The sequence below is a fragment of the Eretmochelys imbricata genome, chromosome 27 (assembly GCF_965152235.1).
Source record: "Eretmochelys imbricata isolate rEreImb1 chromosome 27, rEreImb1.hap1, whole genome shotgun sequence".
Taxonomy (NCBI): Eukaryota; Metazoa; Chordata; order Testudines; family Cheloniidae; genus Eretmochelys; species Eretmochelys imbricata.
This window is the reverse complement of record NC_135598.1, coordinates 10,014,311-10,037,641: the sequence shown is the minus strand read 5'-3', so window position 1 is coordinate 10,037,641 and position 23,331 is coordinate 10,014,311. Positions and strand designations below refer to the sequence as shown.

The following is a 23,331-nucleotide window of genomic DNA, read 5'->3' as shown; positions in this document are numbered from 1 at the left end:
GATTTCTTGGGTTCCTTTGCATTGAGTCCCTTCTTTTCTATTTTTAGTACCCTTTATTTTGAGGCGTTATGGTCATTTTACTTTCTGGGACAAGGAAGTGGCTGTGTTTAAACACTGAAGCGGCTGTAGTTGCTTCTCCCCTCCACATCATTAAATATAGCTGTGAGATGTGTGCACCTTTTTAGATGTTTTAAAAATACTTACTTATGATTATAGCATATTCAAAAAGCATCAAGTTGGTTTAATTTACGCACCTTTTCTTAAAGCTCATAAGGCATCATTAAGACCCTGTATAAAGACTCCCATCATTCTCTGAAGCAAGGTGGATAAAAATCAATTTTTTAAAAAATAAAAATTAAAAAAAAACAGATTTTTTTAATTTAAATGGATTTTTTTTATAAAATGCTTTTTGAGGAAAAAAAACCTATCATGGAATAGGGATTATAAATTCTAATTCTATGGTATGAGACAATATATTCATGTAATGTTTAAGAAAAGTTTTGTCAAGGAGTTCCAATAGTTCATGGATTAGGGACCCAATTTTATGGGGTTCCAAGGGCTTCTGTATAGATTTAGGTTAATCTTTCTATCTACCCAATGATACTCAGTGCTCACTTTAGAAAATACCATCAGAAATTATTCGTTTTGCAGTTCTCAAACTGTGGATTTGTTTCTGAAGAGATAGCATGCTTGTTAACAGCAAAAATGTTTTTAAATAAATAAATAAATATTTCACGGTTGAAATAACAGACCTCAACCCTTCAGTCCCTCTGCAAATTTGTGTACACAGAGTCAATCCCTTACCTCTCTCTAAAAGTGCAAAGTTTCAAAAAGTTCAATGAATAGAAGATTGTTGGGGATGGAATAGATCTGGACAAGAAGAAGTCTGGAAATAAATATGAGAAGGGAGGGACAGGTAGTAGAAACAGAAGTGAAACTGTTTGAGCAGCATATTCCGGAAGTCTTGAGGTCTTTCTGAGTGTAGCCTTCATTGATTAGAGACAGTGGTGAGCTGAAGCCGGTTTGCACCAACTGGATGTTAAATTTTGAAGCCGGTTTAGAACCAGTTGTTAAAGGGGTGGGCAAACTCTGGCCTGCAAGCCACATCTGCACTGCGGGACCATCCTGTCCGGCCCGCCTGAGCTCTTGGCTGGGGAGGCTCCCCTGAGAATCCCTTTTTAATTTTTACTCACCCAGCGGCGCTCCAGGTCTTCGGCGGCGCTCCGGCAGCGGGTCCTTCACTCGCTCCTGGCCTTCGGCGGCACTTCAGCAGCAGGTCCTTCAGTGTCACCGAAGATCCAGAGTAACTGAAGGGCTTGCCGCCAAAGTGCCGCCGAAGACCCGGAGCGACTGAAGGAACCAGTTCTTCACCTTTTGGCAGCTCATCACTGATTAGAGATCTATCATACCATTCTCTGACTAGAAGGGAAAACCTATAATGGCAGCAGGCTGTAAAAGAGACACAGTCTTGGAATAAGAACCTTTCAAGAAATATGTTTGCTGATGACGTTTTAAAGAAAGTCACATCAATGAACTGGTGGAAGTCACTTAAGCACTTGGATTCAGAGACCGTTGAAGTGATAATATCACTTTTAACAGCAGTAGCTTCTTCTGCTGGTGTAGAAAGAATATTTTGTTCCTTTGAACTAATTCCTTCCAAACTGAGAAATTGTTTGGGACCTGAAAAAGCAGGAAAGCTTGTTTTTCTTTTCCAGATTATGAACAAACAGGAAAATGAAAGTGAAGACGACTGAGTTAGCTGCAGAAGCCAATATTTTAAGTTTCTCATGTTGACCTGTCTGACATAGTTGATTTAATTTTTGGGGGAGGGGGTGTTTTTTTAAATATTTCAACTATTTTAGTTAAAAACAATTTTAACAAAAACAGACCTGATTTTAATGTTTAATGTTTAATGTTTGAATGTTTGAATGTTTAACTAAATTCAAGAATTCGTATACATCATATTTTGTTAAAATATTATATATGTTTGCTGTTGAAGAAAAAAATCCAGAATACATAACATTGTTGTTTTAGTTAAATAAAACAATTTCAATGTCTGTCTGGTGATGTTCTTCTCCTAATATAGCATGGCAAGAAAATCCTCCAAATATTAATGATAGTTCACCTCCCAATATCTTCATAAATATCTGCTTCTATTACCTTTGGTAAATGAAATAACCAATCATTCATTTTCTGATGTAGCTGTAAAACTAATCTGAAAAGCTTTCAAAATAAATCACTTTAAAAATATATAGTGTGCACCTTCTAAAAATGAAACCTACATCTGAGCTGTGAGAAATATGTATTAAGGTTATAACAACCAACAAAAATGCACTTTTATGTAGAAATCCATGATTAAATCTAGTCTTTCTGACTAGTGATTTAAATCAAATCCTATTTAGTCAGTAAATACACAGCAGTTTCCTCCTATAAATTCCCCCTTTAGCACAAACTTTGTTGTTGTTACAGTTTTAAAAGAAACCTCCCCTCCCACGCCCCATCTGTCTATATGGAAATGATGGACAATTATTTAAATGTATCTTAATGGACGTGGCTCTCTTGTCCTTGTTTAGCTTTTTACACTAAGATTCTAGTATATTTATTTTAAAAGCATCAGTAGACAAATTGGTTTATTTTAGATTCAGTTTTATTAAAATTAGCCATTGACTCACCTATAATGAGAGGTGAGAGACATGCACTGACTGGGGATCTCTACAACTTTGCTGACAGTCAAGCAGAAAGCCCCATTTCAGCCCAGAACATTATAACCTTTGCAAGTCAAAGGCCCATACCCATACCAGCCTGAGGGCATAGGAAGCACCTTTACCAAAGGAGGGAGTGAAGTGTGTTTTGCCTATCTGAGCAGATCGGGTTAGTTTTTAACAAGCAAAAGAAAATACTCTGTTTACAAGGAGAACTGTTCTGCAGCCAAGGGGTTTCCTCTCCTGGCCAGTATCAAGCACTAGAATCCCTGAGGTTCAATTCCAGGAAGGCTCTTCCCTTTATCCCCAATCAGGGCGCAGTCATTTGCTTCTACTACAGCAGCAGTATCTGCCAAACTCAATAGCCCAGTTCAATAGAACTGCGCTGGGTTTGCATTTGCAGAGTTTACCCCAGAAAATCTGAAACCTGAACACAATGGGCAGAAATTGGAGACAACTCCCTTTCACTGGGTTATTCCACTAAAAAATACCCAAAAAAACAAAACAAAAAAAACCACATACACAACAACAAGCCACAATCAAACTGGCAGTAAGATCTTGGAATCCACTGGCAGCTGAATACCAGGTCTACGTAGGAAGCCCAGACATAAGGAGAGATCCATTCCCAGAACACGCTGATTCTAACCAACCAAACCCTCTCCCCGGCCCCCCCATCATGAGCTCCCCACAAGCAACCAATCTGAGCTATATGGCAAAGAGAGCTGTCCAACCCTCCCAGAAACTCACACCCCTAGTACACAGGTACCCAATAGCATCTTAGCTCCAGGTATTCAGTATCTACAGCCTCACCCACACAGGTATACCCAATGCCAGCCCTGCACTTGATACTCAGTGTCTACAGCCCCACCCTGTTAACAAGTGCAAGAGCTGCAGACCTACGTGAGAAACAAAGAATCAAACAAATCTTTACCCTGAAGACACATATACAAAACCACCTAAAATGAGCTAGGGGAGAATATTTATCTGCTCTGTAGACTTTTTTAAAAAGTAATTGCTTTAGCATGGCACAAAACTACAAACCTGGAATTGCTGTAAGGTCAAATTGTTGGTGAAAAAACATAAAATGTAATTCAATTAGGTGTCAGTCTATTAAAATCAGGATTATAACAAACCTCACAACATCTAAGCCAAAAGGAGAAGCCTTGTCCATTTCAATATAGACAGTGACAACCCAGCAATGCTACTGGAAATGTTCCCCATCCTGAGATTTTCAGCCAAACTACTCAAAGGGTAAAAAGCTTCCTCTGTGGGGAATGGCTCAGCTATACCACCACCCTATGCAAAATTCTCTCCATGAGAACAAACGCCTACTAGAAATATACTCCAAACAAACTACTGCTCAGCTTAGAAAGGACATAAATATTAATTTTTTAAAACAAAAATAGCTGCAAACTAAGCAAAATAAATTTTATTTTGGAAATGTAGAAAGAGTACACATACTTAACTGTCTATTCTTTCAGCTAACAGTTAGCTGCCACTGCCATATGAATCAGAGCAGTGTATGCCCCCTCCAACCAAGCTCACCTGCACCACACAGAGTGGTCTAGCAGGTAGGCTCCTGGAGTAGGAGTCAGGAGAGGTGGGTTCTGGTCCCAGCTCAGTCAGTGGCCTGCTGTGTGACCTTAAGCAAGTCCCTTCACCCCTCTGTGCCTCTATTTACCCACCCATCCTTTGGTCTGGTTGGTCTTCCTACACCAGCAGTTCTCAAATGGTGGGTCAGGACCCTGAAGTGGGTCATGACTCCATTTTAATGGGGTTGCCAGGACTGGCTTAGACTTGCTGGGGTCCAGGGCCGAAACCAAAGTCCGAGTCCCACCACCATGGGCCGATGCCAAAGCCCAAGGGCAGGGCTCAGGGCCGTCCTTAGGATTTATGGGGCCCTATGCCAATGGTTCTCAAATTTTTACGCTGGTGACCCCTTTCACACAGCAAGCCTCTGAGTGTGACCCCTCTTATAAATTAAAAACACTTTAAAATATATTTAACACCATTATAAATGCTGGAGGCAAAGCGGGGTTTGGGGTGGAGGCTGATATCTCATGACCCCCCATGTAATAAACATGTGACCCCCTGAGGGGTCCTGACCCCCCAGTTTGAGAACCCCTGCCTACACAGTATTATTAAACTGTTGCTCCTATGCCCAACTTGCTCTTAGCAACACAAACATAAGCTTACAGTATTGGAAAACTTGTCACGTGCACTTTATTAAAAACAGTTTAATTGTGCTGCCTTCACCCCTAACCCCCGCACTTCCCACTCACCTGCACCCCCAAACCCAGCCCTGCACTGCCAGCGTGCCCCATCACACCACTACCCTGCCCAGTATCCCATTCCCCCTTATGGCCAGCAACCCCCATGCCCAGTGGCTCCTCACCCAGAGATCTCCACCACAGAACCCTATGCCCAGCGATCTCCCACCCAAAGACACCGCCTCCGATGCCCAGTGCCCCTCTCACAGCCCTCCCCGCAAATGCCCAGCATCCCATATTCCTGACGGAATTCAGCACCAAAATATTAAATTTTGTCAATAAATAAATGTGGAGGCTCCAGCATAGCAGTGGCAAGCATAGGCCACTGGCTGCATGGAGGTGGGAGATCACCCTGCAGCCTTCTCCCTCCCCACTCCACCCCACCCAGGATAGGGACTTGGCAGTGAGATACCTCTGTGTGCATGTCAAAAGGCCACAGGGAAATATTTTACATGATGGCTGGGATGTCTGCCATGACCCAAAATCTCTTTTTTGTCATTCAAATGAACAGCTGATACCAATGGCTGAGTCCAGCCCTCATCCAGGCCCTTGCCTGCCATGGCTCTGGGCCATCAACTCCCAAATGGCCTTTCATTCTCCCTAAAATAGAGCATTTCCCTCTAATCCTGACAAATGAAGAGGAACTTGGGAGATGCAGTTTAAAAAGAAAAGGAATTATATTCAGGCACCAGTGTCTTTTTCTGCCCTGATTTACACTCCTGGTTGCCACACACGGCTCAGTGGGATTGTACTGGGTATAACTCGGCACGCAGTTTCAACAATGCTTCAACAGGGGGCTGGAGCCATAACGAGCCACATCTCATTTGAACAAAAAGAAAAGGAGTACTTGTGGCACCTTAGAGACTAACCAATTTATTTGAGCATGAGCTTTCGTGAGCTACAGCTCACTTCATCAGATGCATTTGAACAGTGGCTCTTGTTTTGGATTATTTAAAGCTGTTTTTAAAGGTCTTTCCCGTGGGTGAGGAAGAAGGTGCTGCACTCTTGAAGGGACCTTTAAAATCCCACTTAACGCTGTACTGTTTAGAACCCTCCCTCGTTCAAAATGCTACCAGCTTAAGAGGCAGCCCTGGAGATACTTGGATCCACAAGAGAAAAAAAAATCACAGTCCCTTTTCCCTAAATAAAAGTTTTCAGCTACTCCAGCCTTGTCAAGTGTGAGTCCATCTCCCTCCCCAGCTAAGAAGTTGCTCCCTCCCTTGCATTCTGCAGTCCTGATTGCTGCTTTTCTGCTCCAGTACACCCCCCTCTTCCCATTGTTTTAGCGTCAGTTTCGTCATGTTGACATTGGAATATTGTGAATGGGCAGGAAAAGCCTCCTCCCCAGCCTGGTTGTGTGTGCGCCTCTCCCTCCTCCCAGCCCCTCTCTGCTGCTGATCCCTGCTGAGAAAGGGAGGGGAGAAAAGATAACAGTCCAAAGGGGATCATAGAATCATAGAATATCAGGGTTGGAAGGGACCTCAGGAGGTCATCTAGTCCAACCCCCTGCTCAAAGCAGGGCCAATCTCCAATTTTTGCCCCAGATCTCTAAGTGGCCCCCTCAAGGATTGAACTCACAAAACCCAGGGTTTAGCAGGCCAATGCTCAAACCACTGAGCTATCCCTCCTTCGCATCTGGGCTTAAACTTCAGAGCAGGGGGAGGTGGAGAGAAAAGGAGACCAGGAGAGAGATTGCAGGGCGTTGCCCGGGCAGGGCGTGTGGGCGGAAGAGGAGAGGGGGCAGGTACAGCGGGGGGCTGCTCGGAACAGCTGCTCTCCCCTGGGGCCACCAGCCTGCTCCCCAGGAGGCCCTAGCGAGTTGGCTGCTCACTCACTGAGCCAGACAAAGACCCCCCCCAGCTCTTTTCCCTTCCCAGCCCGGCTCCCCCCAGCAATCCCCAGCCCGGGTCCTCCTTCGTCCCCGGGCTCCCCGAAGTCCCGTGCCCAGCTCTACCCCCGAGCTCGGCTCCCCGCTCTCTTCCCAGCCTCCAGGTATCCCCCCCCACTCTGTTCCCAGCCTCACCTGCCCCCCCCCTCAGCTCCCCAGCTCGGGTCCTCCTCCGCCCCGCAACGTCGCATGCCCGGCTCTACCCGCCCCCCGTCTCTTCCCAGACTCCGGGGATCCCCCCACCCCGCTCCCTCCCCAGCCTCCAGGTCCCCCCCTCCCCCGCTTACTTACATGCAAACTTCCCGTGCCCCCCCTGCTGAGGCGGAGCCGAGGGGCCAGGGTGGCCGGTCGGGGAGAAGCCGGCCCAGCCCTGGGGAGGGGAGGGGAGGAGTCCGCGCAGCAGCCGGCGAGGGTGGTGCCCCAGATTTCTGGGTGCCCTACGCAGTCGCGTATGCCTAAGGACGGCCCTGCGGGGGCCGAAGCCCCGGGCTCGGGGCCCCCCTTCCCGGGACGGTGGGGCTCGGGCTTTGGTCTCCCCACCCAGTGCCGCAGGGCTGGGGCGGGCTGAGGCTTCGCTCCTGGGGGCCGTGTTGTCCGAAGGGGGGGCCAGCTGGTTTTCAAAGTTGTTGTTTTTTTTTTTTTTCTGGCGACCCAGTTGAAGAAAATTTTTGATGCCCGCGACCCAACGGAGTTGGGGATGAGGGGTTGGGGGGGGGCTCAGGGCTGGGGCAGAGGGTTGGGGTGCGGGAGTGAGGGCTGCGGGGTGGGGCTGGCAATGAGGGGTTCAGGGTGTGGAAGGGGGCTCTGGATTAGGGCAGGGGCTTGGGGTGTAGGAGGAGGTCTGGGGTGCAGGCTCTGGGGTGCGGCCAGGGATGAGGGTTTGGGGTGCAGGAGGGGTCTCTGGGTTTGGGGGGGGCTCAGGGCTGGGGTGGAGGGTTGGGGTGCGGGAGTGAGGGCTGCGGGGTGGGGCTGGCAATGAGGGGTTCAGGGTGTGGAAGGGGGCTCTGGATTAGGGCAGGGGCTTGGGGTGTAGGAGGAGGTCTGGGCTTGGGGTGCAGGCTCTGGGGTGCGGCCAGGGATGAGGGTTTGGGGTGCAGGAGGGGTCTCTGAGTTTGGGGGGGCTCAGGGCTGGGGTAGAGGGTTGGGGTGTGGGAGTGAGGGCTGCGGGGTGGGACTGGCAATGAGGGGTTCGGGGTGTGGAAGGGGGCTCTGGATTAGGGCAGGGGCTTGGGGTGTAGGAGGAGGTCAGGACTCTGGGCTTGGGGTGCAGGCTCTGGGGTGGGGCTAGGGATGAGGGTTTTGGGGTGCAGGAGGGCTCTCTGGGTTTGGGGGGCCTCAGGGCTGGGGCATGGGGTTGGGGTGTGGGAAGGGTTCAGGGCTCTGGGTGGGGGTGCAGGCTCTGGGAGGGCTGGGGATGAGGGGTTTGGGGGGGCTCAGAGCTGGGGCAGGGGGTTGGGGAGTAGGCTTACCTCGGGCGGCTCCCGGTCAACGGTGCAGCGGGGATGGTAAGGCAGGCTTCCTGCCTGTCCTGGCCCTGTGGACCGCGCTGCGCACTGGAAGCGGCCAGCAGCAGACCCAGCTCCTAGGCAGAGGCGCCTGGAACCGGTGCTCTGGGCGGGGCGCAGCGGACAAAACCCCATGGCACCCCTGCCTGGGAGCCAGATCTGCTGTTGGCCACTTCCAGGCCACAGCACGGTGTAAGAACAGGAAGCAACTAGCCTGCCTTAGCCGGGCAGTACCACCAAAGGGACTTTTAACGCCATGACCCAGTGCCTTACATTTCGTCATGCAGTACTGGGTCGTGACCTGCTGTTTGAAAACCGCAGAGAAAAGAGGGAAGCAGAGTATCTCAGCTGTGCTGCAGCATGGGACCCCAAAGAAGAGTTTATAACGCTGAGTGTGAGAATGCACCTTTCTCTCCCTTTATATACTGCAAACAGTCTTCCACAGTCATGGTCCTCCCAACCACTCTTGCTTGCAATAGTGTTCTTGCAGCATATTCTTTCCCAACAAGCGTCTGCACCTAAGGCAAAATCCTCTTTTCGGATCTACACGCTGCAGCTCCACTCTGCGAGCCTGCTCTCCAGCTATGACAGGTACATGTCTTGAGAGCAGAGCAGAGCCGGGATGTGAGCAGAGAATTTCATCCTCGGAGAACACGGCTGTTTTCCTGTCCATAAAACCAAACCAGCCAGTCCCTGTCCACAAAACCAAACCCGTCAGTGCTCTAGAGCCATGGTTGCACACTGCAGCTTGCACCAGGGGGTTGGTGAAGCAGCAAGGACCAGAGCTTTTTAAATAAGTGTTTCCACAGATCAAAATCCTCCTCTTGGTAAAGGTTCAACTGTATCCAAAACAGGGGTGGAGGGAGGACTAGGAGAGACTACACAAGTCCTCACAAACGCTGGGGAGGTCCCATCTGCCTTTTCTCATGTCTGCAGTTTTTCCTTCCGAGGGGTGCACGGTTGCAGCCTAATTCCCCAGCGCCCACGTTCTGCTGTCCAAGCGTGAGAGAGCCCAGCATGGTTCAAGCGCAGGAGAGACACGTGCAGCAGTATCCGCTCCCGCTGCACGCCATGGAGCAGGAAGGGTGTTTTCCTGCAGGGCAGCTAGTAGCGGCTGAGGAAGGTTTCCACTCACTGTAACAGTTTATGCCCAAATACATTTGTTAGTCTCTAAGGTGCCACAAGGACTCCTCGTTGTTTTTGCTGTAACAGCCTTGTCTGTTTCAATATAGAGAGTGAAAACACAGCAATGCTATTGGAAATCTCCCCAATTCTGAGATTTTCAGCCAAATTACTCAAAAGGTAAAAAGATTCCTCTGTGAGGAATGGCTCAGCTGTACCATCACCCTATGCAAAATTCTCTCCATGAGAACAAACGCCTACTAGAAATATACTGCACACAAACTACTGCTCAGCTTAGAAAGGACATAAATATTGGGAGGTGCTGGAATCTCCTTTTTTAGAAGTTTTTAAGGTCAGGCTTGACAAAGCCCTGGCTGGGATGATTTAATTGGGGATTGGTCCTGCTTTTGAGCAGGGGGTTGGACTAGATGACCTCCTGAGGTCCCTTCCAACCCTGATATTCTATGATTCTATGATTCTAAGATTGATCTTTTAAAATAAAAATAGCTGCAAACTAAGCAAAATAAATTTTATTTTGGAAATGTAGAAAGAGAACACATACTGAACTGTTGAGATACAGGCCTCGTAAGAAATGCAAGCCAGAACACCAGTGCCAAAAAGAAACCATTGAATAAATACAATTCACTAGTAAAACAACGTGTTCAATTATTTTGAACAGTATAATCCAGCTCATCCTGCTATGCAGGAGCAAAGTCTGTGGGCCAGTTTTAGCTAATAATTGCTCCGGTTTGGATCAAATCATAGTTGTCAGCACAGAGTAGGAACCCTGCCTATAGAGGTTTGGTTTTATTCTTTCACCTAACAGTTAGTTGCCACGGCCATATGAATCAGAGCAGTGTATACCCCCTCCAACCAAGCTCACCTGCACCACACAGAGGCTTTCATCACATGAAAGGCAGCATGGTCTAGCAGGTAGGATACTGGAGTGGGAGTCAGGAGAGGTGGATTCTGTTCCCAGCTCCGTCAGTGGCGTGCTGCGTGACCTTAAGCAAGTCCCTTCACCCCTCTGTGTCTCTGTTTATTTACCCATCCATCGGTCTAGTTGGTCTTCTTAGACCAGCAGTTCTCAGACTGTGGGTTGGGACAATGAAGTGGTTCGGGACCCCATTTTAATGGGGTTGCCAGGACTGGCTTAGACTTGCTGGGGCCCAGGACCAAAGCCAAAGTCTGAGTCCCACCATCGTGGGCCGATGCCAAAGCCCAAGGGTGGGGTTCAGGTTACAGGCCCCCTGCCGGGAGCTGAAGCCCTTGGGCTTTGGCCCCCCTGCCCAGGATGGTGGGGCTCGGGCTTTGGCGGGGCTCAGGCGGGCTGAGACTTTGGTCCTCGCTCCTGGGGTATAAAAAGTAGGATTTAAGTGGTTTCAAGTAATAACAGACAGAACAAAGTAAGTTACCAAGCAAAATAAAACAAAATACACAAGTCTAAGCCTAATTCATTTAAGAAACTGAATACAGGTAAATCTCACCCTCAGAGATGTTCCAATAAGCTACTTTCACAGACTAGACTCCTTAGTCTGGGCCCAATCCTTTCCCCTGGTACAAGTGGTAACTAGGGGATTTCTGATGACTGGCAACCCCCTTTGTTCTGTTCCACCCCCTTTTATAGCTTTGGCTGAAGGAGAGAATCTTTTGTTTCTCTGGATTCCCACCCCTCCTTCTAAATGGAAAAACACCAGGTTTAAGATGGATTCCACCACTACCAGGTGACATGATCACATCCCTCAAGCTTCCATTCTCCCAGCCTGACTCACAGGAAGGCTTACAAGTAAACACAGAATCATAGAATATCAGGGTTGGAAAGGACCTCAGGAGGTCATCTAGTCCAACCCCCTGCTCAAAGCAGGACCAATCCCCAGTTTTTGCCCCAGATCCCTAAATGGCCCCCTCAAGGATTGAACTGGCAACCCTGGGTTTAGCAGGCCAATGCTCAAACCACTGATCTATCCCTCCCCCAAGACCCATTTACAATCAATTGTCCTGGTCAATGGGAGCCATCAAGATTCTAAACCACCATTAATGGCCCACACTTTGCATAATTACAATAGGACCTCAGAGTTAACTTCATATTTCTAGTTTTAGATACAAGAATGATACATATATACATACAAATAGGATGAACACACTCAGTAGATTATAAGCTTTGTAATCATACTTACAAGTGACCTTTTGCATAAAGCATATTCCAGTTATGTTATATTCACACTCCAAGCATATTTTCATAAGGCATATGGAGTGCAACGTCACAACTGGTACCCAGAAGTCACTTTCTACAGGACAGGCCCAAAAAGGAAAATAACAGAACACCACTGGCCATCATGTACAGCCCACAGCTAAAACCTCTCCAGTGCATCATCAACAGTCTACAATCTATCCTGGAAAACAATCCCCCACTCTCACAGGCCTTGGGAGGCAGGCCAATCCTCACTTACAGACAGTCCCGCAACCTGAAGCAAATACTCACTAGCAACTACACACCACACCAGAGAAACACTAACCCAGGAACCAATCCCTGTAACAAACAGTAGTCTTCTGCCTCAAGCCCCTGCTTAGAGCTCAGCAGGAGCTGAGCGCTGCAGCACCCAGGACTCGGAGGCTGCTGGGTGCCCCAACCCCCAGGAACCCGACTTGCCCCAGCTGGGCTTACCTTGGGCTGCAGAGGTGGGTGGCTTTTCTGGCTGCCCAGGCAGCCCTCCTCTGGCGGGCGAGAAAGGGGACTGCCAGCTCCATTCCTGGGAACAGAAGTCACAGCTTCATATCTACTTCCTGGATCAGAGAGCCAGGGGAGGGAGGCACTGGCCCAGGCCCTGACACCAGGGGGAGCCCCCTTCAGTATTGCCAACCACCAGAGATAAAAAATCATGAGTTAGGATTCACCCCCCCAAAAAATCACGAGATTTTAAAAACAGCATCAAACCAGGTTTTTCCAGTTGGTCTGTTTACTTTTGTTATAAAAAAGTGCTTATATGCTATTTTATATGAATGTTCAATAAGTTTGTTCTTATAACTTAGCATAAGTTACTAACTTAGCATAAGTGACTAAAGTAGGCCGAGGTCAAGCTGACCTGAGAGGAATGATCTGGAGGATGGTGTGGATTGCACCCTCAACAAGTGTGCAGAGGACACTAAACTGGGAGGAGTGGTAGATACCCTGGAGTATAGGGATAGGATACAGAGGGACCTAGACAAATTGGAGGATTGGGCCAAAAGAAATCTGATGAGGTTCAACAAGGACAAGTGCAGAGTCCTGCACTTAGGACGGAAGAATCCAATGCACCGCTACAGTCTAGGGACCGAATGGCTAGGCAGCAGTTCTGCAGAAAAGGACCTAGGGGTTACAATGGATGAGAAGCTGGATATGAGTCAACAATGAGAAGGCCAATGGCATTTTGGGATGTATAAGTAGGGTCATTGCCAGCAGATCGAGGGACGTGATCGTTCCCCTCTATTCGACATTGGTGAGGCCTCATCTGGAGTACTGTGTCCAGTTTTGGGCCCCACACTACAAGAAGGATGTGGAAAAATTGGAAAGAGTCCAGCGGAGGGCAACAAAAATGATTAGGGGACTGGAACACATGACTTACGAGGAGAGGCTGAGGGAACTGGGATTGTTTAGTCTACAGAAGAGAAGAATGAGGGGAGATTTGATAGCTGCTTTCAACCACCTGAAAGGTGGTTCCAAAGAGGATGGATCTAGACTATTCTCAGTGGTAGCGGATGACAGGACAAGGAGTAATGGTCTCAAGTTGCAGTGGGGGAGGTTTTGGTTGGATATTAGGAAAAACTTTTTCACTAGGAGGGTGGTGAAACACTGGAATGCGTTGCCTAGGGAGGTGGTGGAATCTCCTTCCTTAGAAGTTTTTAAGGTCAGGCTTGACAAAGCCCTGGCTGGGATGATTTAATTGGGGATCGGTCCTGCTTTGAGCAGGGGGTTGGACTAGATGACCTCCTGAGGTCCCTTCCAACCCTGATATTCTATGATTCTATGAATGCTGAAGAAGCAGCTACAAAACCAGTTGAGACTGCCCGTTATCACTGAAGATAAAAAAGAATGCAAGGAGTAGGACTGACTGTCTCCCAGAGCAAATCCAGCACCCTGCAACGGACTGTCCACTCAGCAACAGAAGTGTCTAATGGAAAAGAGCAGAGACCCCTACTCAAATTAGGGGTTGGACTTTGGACATGGGCAAGGGCGGTGTTACCAACTGTAAAGGGTATAATTGCTTTCAATTTCTGAGGGGCAGGGTCCCTCTCTTGAGGCACCCAGCTCGAGCTGTATTTCTGTTAACTAATAAAAGAGGCATGTATAGATTAGACTCAGAATTTAGAAGTTCGTGGGATCCTAGAGTCAAACCAAGCACCTAAATTGGTGAGAGCAAGGGCTAATTGTTTTTTCCCCTAACACTTTTAACCTCCCTCTACTCTTCTGTCTGGGTGTGGTCATTTCAGAAAAAAAGATATTACCTAACCCACCTTGTCTCTCTGGTGTGTATTGAGGAAGGCTATGCTTGTGCCCAGGGGCTGTGCCCACAATAAGGGCTGCTTCTGTTTTTATTTCCAACTGGCCCCTTGGCACCTGCCAAATGCTGATTTGTATTATTGCAGGTGTGACGGGGCAAGGCCAGATGGCTATAGAAAAGTAGTGGGAGATAGATATATTAGCTCCAGGCTAAACAAATCCCTGGTACTAGGATAAGTGAAATGGCAGCTGCTCCAGGTCAATTAAGACACCTGGGGCCAATTAAGAACTTTCCAGAAGGCAGGGAGACTGCTAGGTTGATTGGGACACCTGAAGCCAATCAGGGGCTGGCTGAAACTAGTTAAAAGCCTCCTGGTTAGTCAGGTGAGGGTGCATGTCAGGAGCTGTGGGAGGAAGTTGTGCTGTTGGAGAGGCTGAGTAGCACACACCATATCAGGCACAAGGAAGGAGGCCCTGAGATAAGGGTGAAGTGGAGCTTGAGGAAGTGAGGGCTGCTGTGGAGGAAGTAGCCCAGGGAATTGTACATGTCATGTTTCTAAAAGGTCAGCTACCATAGCTGATACTATTAGGGTCCCTGAGCTGGAGCCCGGAGTAGAGGGTGGGCCCGGGCTTCCCCCCACCTTTGCCCCCGATTAATCACTGAGACTGGGAGACAACAGAGACTGTGCAAGGGAGGATAACTTCTCACCTCCCTCGCTGGCTTATGATGAAAATGGCTCAGTAGACTGTGACCCTTGTCCCTAGAGAGAAAAGGGTTATGTGGAGGGTCACAGTGAGCCTCTGAGGCTAGCGAAATCTGCCAGGAAACGTGGGACCCATGGAGGCAAGAACAGAGCTTTATCACACAGGGTATAGTGGGATGTAGCTTAGCATGAATGAACAAAACTCAGGGAAAAACATAGGCCAGTTTGGCTCTTATAACTGCCAGGCATTCTTACAACGTGGCATATACTAACAAGATATATGTGTTGGCTAACACTGCCTTGTGGCTGTTTTGTCTCCCTTTGTCTGAGACTGGATTTTCCCCCTCTTTTTAGGAGCTAGATTTAAAGGGTCAGTGACACTAACCTTTGCTTTCAGAGTAGCAGCCATGTTAGTCTGTATTCGCAAAAAGAAAAGGAGTACTTGTGGCACCTTAGAGACTAACAAATTTATTTGAGCATAAGCTTTCGTGAGCTACAGCTCACTTCAACGAAAGCTTATGCTCAAATAAATTTGTTAGTCTCTAAGGTGCCACAAGTACCCCTTTTCTTTTTACTAACCTTAGGGTTGAGCAAAAGTCACATTAACTGGGTTCCCATGGTGCCCTTAAACCAGCCTTGACGTAAAAGAAAGCAGGTCTATTCCTGCTTCTTTGCACCCCAGTACTTTTTCACTCCTTTCTATTCTATATAGGTTCTTAGACTGTGCCAAGAGCACATTAAGCAATGTGACCTCAGTCATATGTTTTTTTTTCTTTCATTGGCTCTCCAGGGAGAAGAGGGCGTGCAGTGGACTGTTCATTTTGGAATTATGTTGTTAGATACTTGACCTGCTGCAGCACTGTGCTTCTGCATTTAGAGCCTCATGTCCAACCGTGATGGGCACAGTGTAAGTGCGAAGATGAGGCAGAACAAATTGCATCCCCTGATGTGTGGCTGTCTCTGCCACTGGAAGTTGGCCCATATTGTTCCCCTAGTGACAGTGCAAAGTGCTACTGTACTAGCCCCGACCCTGGCATTAGCACTTAATGCAGCAGTGCAGAATGCTGTCCTGGGGAGAGGGAGTCTGGATAGGAGGTGAAGTGATCGAAGAAAAGTAGGTGACTGGGAAGTGAGAAGGCAGAAAGAAGGAAAAATAGGAAAGGTTTCAGATCAGGAGACGCAGAAAAAATAGTTCTGGGTATGTGAGCAGATGCTATTAGAGGAGGTTTCAGAGTTGTAGCCGTGTTAGTCTGTATCCGCAAAAAGAATGAGGAGTCCTTGTGGCACCTTCGAGACTATGCCCAAATAAATTGGTTAAGCTTTCGTGGGCTAAAACCCACTTCATCAGATGCATGGACTGGAACATACAGTAGGACAATATACATATATACAGCGAACATGAAAAGATGGGGGTTGCCATACCAACTCTAATGAGACAAATCAATTAAGGTGGGCTATTATCAGCAGGAGGAAAAAAAAACTTTTGTAATGATAATCAGGGTGGCCCATTTCAAATAGTTGCCAAGAAGGTGTGAGTAACAGTAGGGGGAAAAATTAGCATGGGGAAATAGTTTTTAGTTTGTGGTAATGACCCATCCACTCCCAGTCTTTATTTAGGCCTAATTTGATGGTGTCCATTTGCAAATTAATTCCAGTTCTGCAGTTTCTCATTGGAGTCTGTTTTTGAAGTTTTTTTGTTGAATTGCCACTTTTAGGTCTGTAATTGAGTGTCCAGGGAGGTTGAAGTGTTCTCTGACTGTTTTTTAATGTTATAATTCTGATTTGTGTACATTTATTCTTCTGCATAGAGACTATCCGGTTTGGCCAATGTACATTGCAGAGGGGCATTGCTGGCACGATGGCATATATCACATTGGTAGATGTGCATGTAAATGAGCCCCTGATGGTATGGCCGATGTCATTAGGTACTATGATGGTGTCCCTTGAATAGATATGTGGACACAGTTGGCAACAGGCTTTGTTGCAAGGATAGGCTCCTGGGTTAGTGTTTTTGTTGTGTGGTGTGTGGTTGCTGGTGAGTATTTGCTTCAGGTTGGGGGGCTGTCTGTAAGCGAGGACTGGCCTGTCTCCCAAGGTCTGTGAGAGTGAGGGATTGTCCTTCAGGATAGGTTGTAGATCCTTGATGATGTGCTGGAGAGGTTTTAATTGGGGGCTGAAGGTGACGGCTAGTGGCATTCTGTTACTTTCTTTGTTGGGCCTGTCCTGTAGTAGGTGACTTCTGGGTACTCTTCTGGCTCTGTCAATCTGTTTCTTCACTTCCGCAGGTGGGTATTGTAGTTTTAAGAACGCTTGAAAGAGATCCTGTAGGTGTTTGTCTCTGTCTGAGGGATTGGAGCAAATGTAGTTGTATCTTAGAGCTTGGCTGTAGACAATGAATCGTGTGATGTGGTCTGGATGAAAGCTGGAGGCATGTAGGTAAGTATAGCGGTCAGTAGGTTTCTGGTATAGGGTGGTGTTTATGTGACCATCGTTTATTAGCACTGTAGTGTCCAGGAAGTGGATCTCTTGCGTGGACTGGTCCAGGCAGAAGGTTAATGGTGGGACGGAAATTGTTGAAATCGTGGTGGAATTCCTCAAGGTCTTATTTTCCATGAGTCTAGATGATTTGTCTCATTAGAGTTGGTATGACAACCCCCATCTTTTCATGTTCTCTGTATATATCTATATATCTTCCTATTGTATTTTCCACTACATGCATCTGATGAAGTGGGTTTTAGCCCACAAAAGCTTATGCCCAAATAAACTTGTTAGTCTCTAAGGTGCCACAAGTACTCCTTGTTCTTTTTATTAGAGGAGGGAAGCAGAGGGAAATAAAAATCTACAGACTTACCAGAGAGAGAGAGAGAATCAAGGAAAAGATATGAAAGGATATATAATTGGTGAAAAAGGGAATGGATCAAAAAGCTGAGCATTGGGCTAGATGAAAACAGATCCAGAAAATAGTAGACAGGATGCCCATTCACAAAGGACCATTACATGAACAGAGAGAATAGGGTGACCAGATGTCCAGGTATTTTCGGGACCGTCCCAACATTAGGGGCTTTGTTTTATAAGCGCAATGATAACCCACCCACCCCTGCCCCGCAAAGTGTCCCATTTTTTCACCCTTGCTATCTGGTCACCCTGCAAGAGAATGACTGTGTGAACACCTATTGAAGGAATACAGTTCCAAGGTGGAAGCATGAACAAATTTACTTTCCCTTTCTAGTTATTTTCATGTTCTGATTCTCATGTCCTAGCATAAGGCTGAAGTGCTCAGGCTGCAAACTATAGTTAAGGTTGCTTGTTTGATTTAATTATTTTCACAGATGTTGTGTGCATTTCACTGAAGCACTTCCACTGGCCCTGGTTTTGAGCTAACATCCTTTAAGCAAAACAGGTGTTTAGAGAACCTAGACAGTCTTTGTGAACTTTGAAGCTCACATTTATAATGATGGGTTCTAAATTAGCTGTTACCACTCAAGAAAGAGCTCTTGGAGTCACTGTGGATAATTCTCTGAAAAATTCAGTTCAATGCTCACTAGCAGTCAAATGTTAAGAACTACTAGGAAAGGAATGGAAAATAAGACAGAAAATATCATAATGCCACTATATAAAACTGTAGGCTGTTATTGGTGTATGGTTATACTTTTGTTATGTATTATAATGAATGTTGCTGCAATTCATAGAATCATAGAATATCAGGGTTGGAAGGGACCTCAGGAGGTCATCTAGTCCAACCCCCTGCTCAAAACAGGACCAATTCCCAACTAAAGCATCCCAGCCAGGGCTCTTCAAAATGGAGTCTGAGAATTCAAGATGGCACATGTGGTAGAAAAGGTTTGAACTCCATCTTGGTAGTAGGGTGACCAGATGTCCTGATTTATAGGGACAGGCCCAATATTCGGGGCTTTTTCTGATATAGGCGCCTGTTACCTCCCATCCCCTGTCCTGATTTTTCACACTTGCTATCTGGTCACCCTACTTGCTATCCTTTCTTCATGGCATTTTCCTGCTCAAACTCTGTTTCCTGCCAGAACTTGAGGGAGTGAGAGCTGGCTGGAACTGGTTGGGGTCAGTGTCTGCCAGTGTGTGCTTCAGGAATTTGCGCCACAGAGAGCATATAAGGAACTGTCAGCAATGACGCGGTGCTGTCCACCATCGAGGCAGCCATGTCCAGTTTCTCTGCACAGCATCGGATCAAGACTTCGGCTACTACCACCTGCCAAGGACTTTGATACTTACTGGATATCCAGTGGAGACTTTGCCATCAGCCCAGATCTGTTGATCTCCTGCTTTGGCAGTAGAGAGTCAGATCCTCCGATGTTTCTGAGACAGTCCATCAGTTGCCAGTGACCTCCATCTGCAGAGAGACAGTAATTGTTTTTCGGGCACTTAATAATTTAACCAAGGGACGGTTTGAGGATCTGGGCTTTATGCCCCTTGCTGGAATCTATTCTTGGGTATTTGTAATGTGATTCCCCTTAGTGAATCTTACCCCAGCTGTAACTTTCCCTTAATAAATCTTCTTTCTGTTTAAGGTTATATTCTCTATCCTTTATTTCAATGCAACACAGGCAGGAGGCAAACAGATTTCTAACTCTCCCAGTGGATAGATGCTAGTAGGAGTCAAAACTGTTATTTATATGTCACCTCCTTATTATTCTATAACACAGATTTGGGGGTAACAAAACCATAGTGTGCCCATGCCTTGAATACTGTGTCCAGTACTGAGATGGTCACCCCATCTCAGAACTGATATCTGGAACTGGAAAAGCTTCAAAGAAGGGCAACAAAGATGATCCAGGGGATGGAATAGCTTCCATATTAGGAAAAACTAAAAAGATTAGGGCTATTCAACTTAGAAAAGAAAAAGCTAAGAGAGGGATTTGCTAGAGGTCTATAAAATCATGGCAAAAGTGAATAGCGAAATGTTAGTTGCCCTTTCCCACAATATAAAAACCAGAGGTCACCTGATGATATTAATAGGCAACAGGTTTATAATAAACAAGAGGAAATGCATTTTTCACATAATGCACAATTAACCCATTGACATGGGATGTTGTGATGGCTCAAAGTATAACTGGGCTAAAGAGAACTAAAGTTCATGGAGGATAGGTCCATCAATGGCTATTAGCCAAGATGGTCATGAATGCAACTCTATGCTCAGGGAGACCCTAAACCTCTGACTGCCAGAAGCTGGGAGGGAAAGACATGAGTGGATTCATTTGACCTGTTCTGCACCCTCACCCTAAGACTCTGGTCCTAGCCCTGACAGGACACTGGGCTAAATAGACCATTGGTCTGACCCAATATGGTAGTTCTCATGCTGCCACATTGTCACTGAAGGATGTGACTAGAAAATCAGAGCTCCCACAGCCAGGTAGACTCTGAGGGGAATGTATCTAAGCAGCTGGGGGTTTGGGCAGGCTGCAGCACTGGTTCCAGCATCTAGGCAGCTGGACTGTGGAGAAATAAGGGAAGGAAGAATTCTTCCCTTGACCTAGCGCTCGCTACAACGGGGGCTAGGTTGGTTTACCTACGTGGCACAGGGGTGTGGATGCTTGGTATTTGTTTTGCACATTTTATCTTCAAAGCCCTGTGCAAACACCTTATCAGCTTCTATTCTTGGGAATACAAGGGATCTCAAGGGCAAATCTTTGTAATTTAAAAGTCACTGTTAGAAGTGAATAGAGACGTATGACAGGTTTCATACTCTGACAGGTTTCAGAGTAACAGCCGTGTTAGTCTGTATTCGCAAAAAGAAAAGGAGTACTTGTGGCACCTTAGAGACTAACCAATTTATTTGAGCATAAGCTTTCGTGAGCTACAGCTCACTTCATCGGATGCATACTGTGGAAAATACAGAAGATGTTTTTATACGCACAAACCATGAAAAAATGGGTGTTTATCACTACAAAAGGTTTTCTCTCCCCCCACCCCACTCTCCTGCTGGTAATAGCTTATCTAAAGTGATCACTCTCCTTACAATGTGTATGATAATCAAGGTGGGCCATAACCAGCTCAAATCCAGGGTTTAACAAGAACGTCTGAGGAGGGGGAGGGGGGAGGTAGGGTAGGAAAAAACAAGGGGAAATAGGTTACCTTGTATAATGACTTAGCCACTCTCAGTCTCTATATGAAAAAATGGGTGTTTATCACTACAAAAGGTTTTCTCTCCCCCCACCCCACTCTCCTGCAGGAACAAATAATTCTCCATTCAGGACAACAGATCTAATAAAACACCCAAAAGTAAACAAGGGGTACATCTACACTGCATAGCTGTGTCTGGCCTGCGGGGCTATGAAATTCCACTGTAGATGTTCAGATCCAGGCTGGAGCCTGGGCTCTGAAACCCCCCAAGGTGTGGGGGGAGGGGCTCAAGTCTGAAAGGCTACACTAAATTATTCAGCCTCACCCACCCCTGTGAGCAGGAGTCAGCTGACCTGGGCTCTGAGACTCAGTGCTGGGGGGGGTTTATTGCAGTGTAGACATTATGAATCTTAGCTGTATCTTGAGGCCAAAGACATTATTGCAGGTGCAAATTATGCAAATTTAGAGAAATACCATTGGTTTCAAGCGGGGTGGGGTTCTGCCTTTTTAAAAATGTATTTTATACCAGTATAACTGAGATCAAATTCTACCCCCTAAATGCTGAACCTTCCCTTCCTGGGGATTTCTAAAGCTAATAAACTAGAAGCATCATCAGACAAGTGACTTACATTTGTGCGTAGTCTAGCTCCTGTCACATCCGTAGACTATCATAGAAACCTAGAGTCGATGCTCAGCCTCTGGCTACTTCAACTGAAAGTGCTGCATCATAATAAGCAGCTTATAACCTTCTGGCTTCTTCATGCTGATGTCTCAGCCAGCTGTGGCTAATGTTTACTGTTTATAATGTAACAAACCCATGACCATTCACTGTGACGCAGAGATAACTCTGCTTCTCCCATGATGCAAATTCTCATGCACTTAAGATAAAAGGAAATTTCTGGCAGACCTTAGCAGTTCCCGACTTACTCATTGAACAGTTCAAGAAGTTCTGATCACTGCCAGTAGAGAGCAGCAGTACACATGTCACAAGCTAGTCAACTGCAATAACCATTATTTTCCAATAGAGCAGAGGTTCTCAATTGTTTTCTTTCAGAGCCCCCGCCCAACCACCCCGCATGCTATAAATACACCACGGCCCAGCTGTGCCACAACAACTGTTTTTCTGCATATAAAAGCCAGGGCCAGCATTAGGGGGTAGCAAGCAGGGCAATAGCCCCGGGGCCCTATGCCACAGGGCTGCCCTGCAAAGCTAAGTTGCTCAGGCTTCAGCGTCAGCCTCGGGTGGTGGGGCTTGGGAACCCAGGCTGCAGAGCTGCACGATGAGGCTTTGGCTTTCTACCCTGAATCCTAGCAAGTCTAACGCCAGCCATGCTTGGAGACCCCCCCCTGAAACCTGCTTGCAGCCCTCCAGGGGGCCCCAGATCCCTGGTTGAGAACTACTGCAATAGAGGACTCCCTCTAACTTCTTGCTTGACACACTTTGACTTTGAGAAGTCTGTTGTCACATCAAAGCAAAACTCTGTGCTTATTTTCAGAGACTTTTGAATCTCCTGCATGTACAGACTTAATCATTTGCCCATTGGCAAGCCCTGTGAAAGCTAACAGTATGTCTGTTGGCAAGATGTGCTGTTAAGCAATAGACTACTGTGATTTTGGGTTAAAGAAATGAGTTTTTTGCATCAGCCTCGGATGAGTGATTAGCAGTTTTCTTGAAGGGAGTAGGGAGGTGTTGTATGCACACGGGAGTTGAGGCAATGAGCCTCTCTGAACAAAGTATAAATGAACAGTGAACAGCAGGAGCACCTGGGACAGCTTGGAAAAGTAAAGGAGTATAAAGCATAGCAGGATTAGGGTGGTTCAATTACCAGTTGTGATTGTGCAAGCAGCAGATAATTTCTGTCCTCTTTATCCCATGCTTTAGTGCAGGAAGAAATTCCACCAGCTTTGTTGCTGGTTGAGGGGCAGGTGACTTGTGCTGGGTGCAGCTGGGTGGTATTTCTAGGGTTCTGAGGCCTGGTCTAAACTACAAAGTTTTACTGACACAGCTCTGTCTGCTAGGAATGTGGGGAAAAAATCATACCCAAATACATGCTTACAGCCAATTCTTTTTAACTAAACTAAAATTTATTAAAAAAGAAAAGGGAGAGAGAATTGGTTAAAAGAACAGCATACATACACACGAGTCAATCTTGAGATTCAGATTCATAGCAGAGATGGAGAGCTTTGTAGATGCAAAAAGTTCTTTCAGAAATAGTCCATAGGTTATAGTCCAATGTTTATACTCAGGGCGGTCCAGTGAGAACTGGGATCTCAGTCTTTATAGCTTAAGCCTCCCCTGTATGAAACCTCAAGCAGACCTGTGTTAGGTACAAGAACTAGAATGGATAAAGCAGCAGGGAGCCCCCTAACAATCAAGGAGCTCTCAGTCCTTTACTGTGAGACCAGCCTCTATCATCTGGTTGGCTATCACCCTCTACCTTGTAATTTCCCTCCTGCTTCCTATGATGGATAATGAAGTCAGGTATATGTAAACCAAACAGGAAATGTGTATTTGGGGAGCTGTATACAAAGCAGGGACAAGGGAAGCGAGTAATCATGAACTGAAGCAT

At 46.6% G+C, this 23,331-nt stretch overlaps 1 protein-coding gene across 2 annotated transcripts in view; it reads right to left on the bottom strand.

Annotated features, from left to right (window-relative positions):
- The window catches only part of LOC144258128 (beta-1,4 N-acetylgalactosaminyltransferase 2-like), a 50,578-nt gene extending 29,033 nt beyond the window's left edge, over positions 1 to 21,545 (bottom strand). For both annotated transcript variants that reach the window (XM_077806491.1, XM_077806493.1), the window contains exons 1-3: positions 21,391 to 21,545; positions 18,914 to 19,031; positions 12,153 to 12,237 (exon numbers count right to left, since the gene is read on the bottom strand). In XM_077806491.1, coding sequence (XP_077662617.1) covers positions 12,153 to 12,235 — 83 coding nt within the window. In that variant the 5' untranslated portion in view covers positions 12,236 to 12,237; positions 18,914 to 19,031; positions 21,391 to 21,545. The remainder of the gene's footprint in view (positions 1 to 12,152; positions 12,238 to 18,913; positions 19,032 to 21,390) is intronic.
- Between the last annotated feature and the right edge of the window lie 1,786 nt (positions 21,546 to 23,331).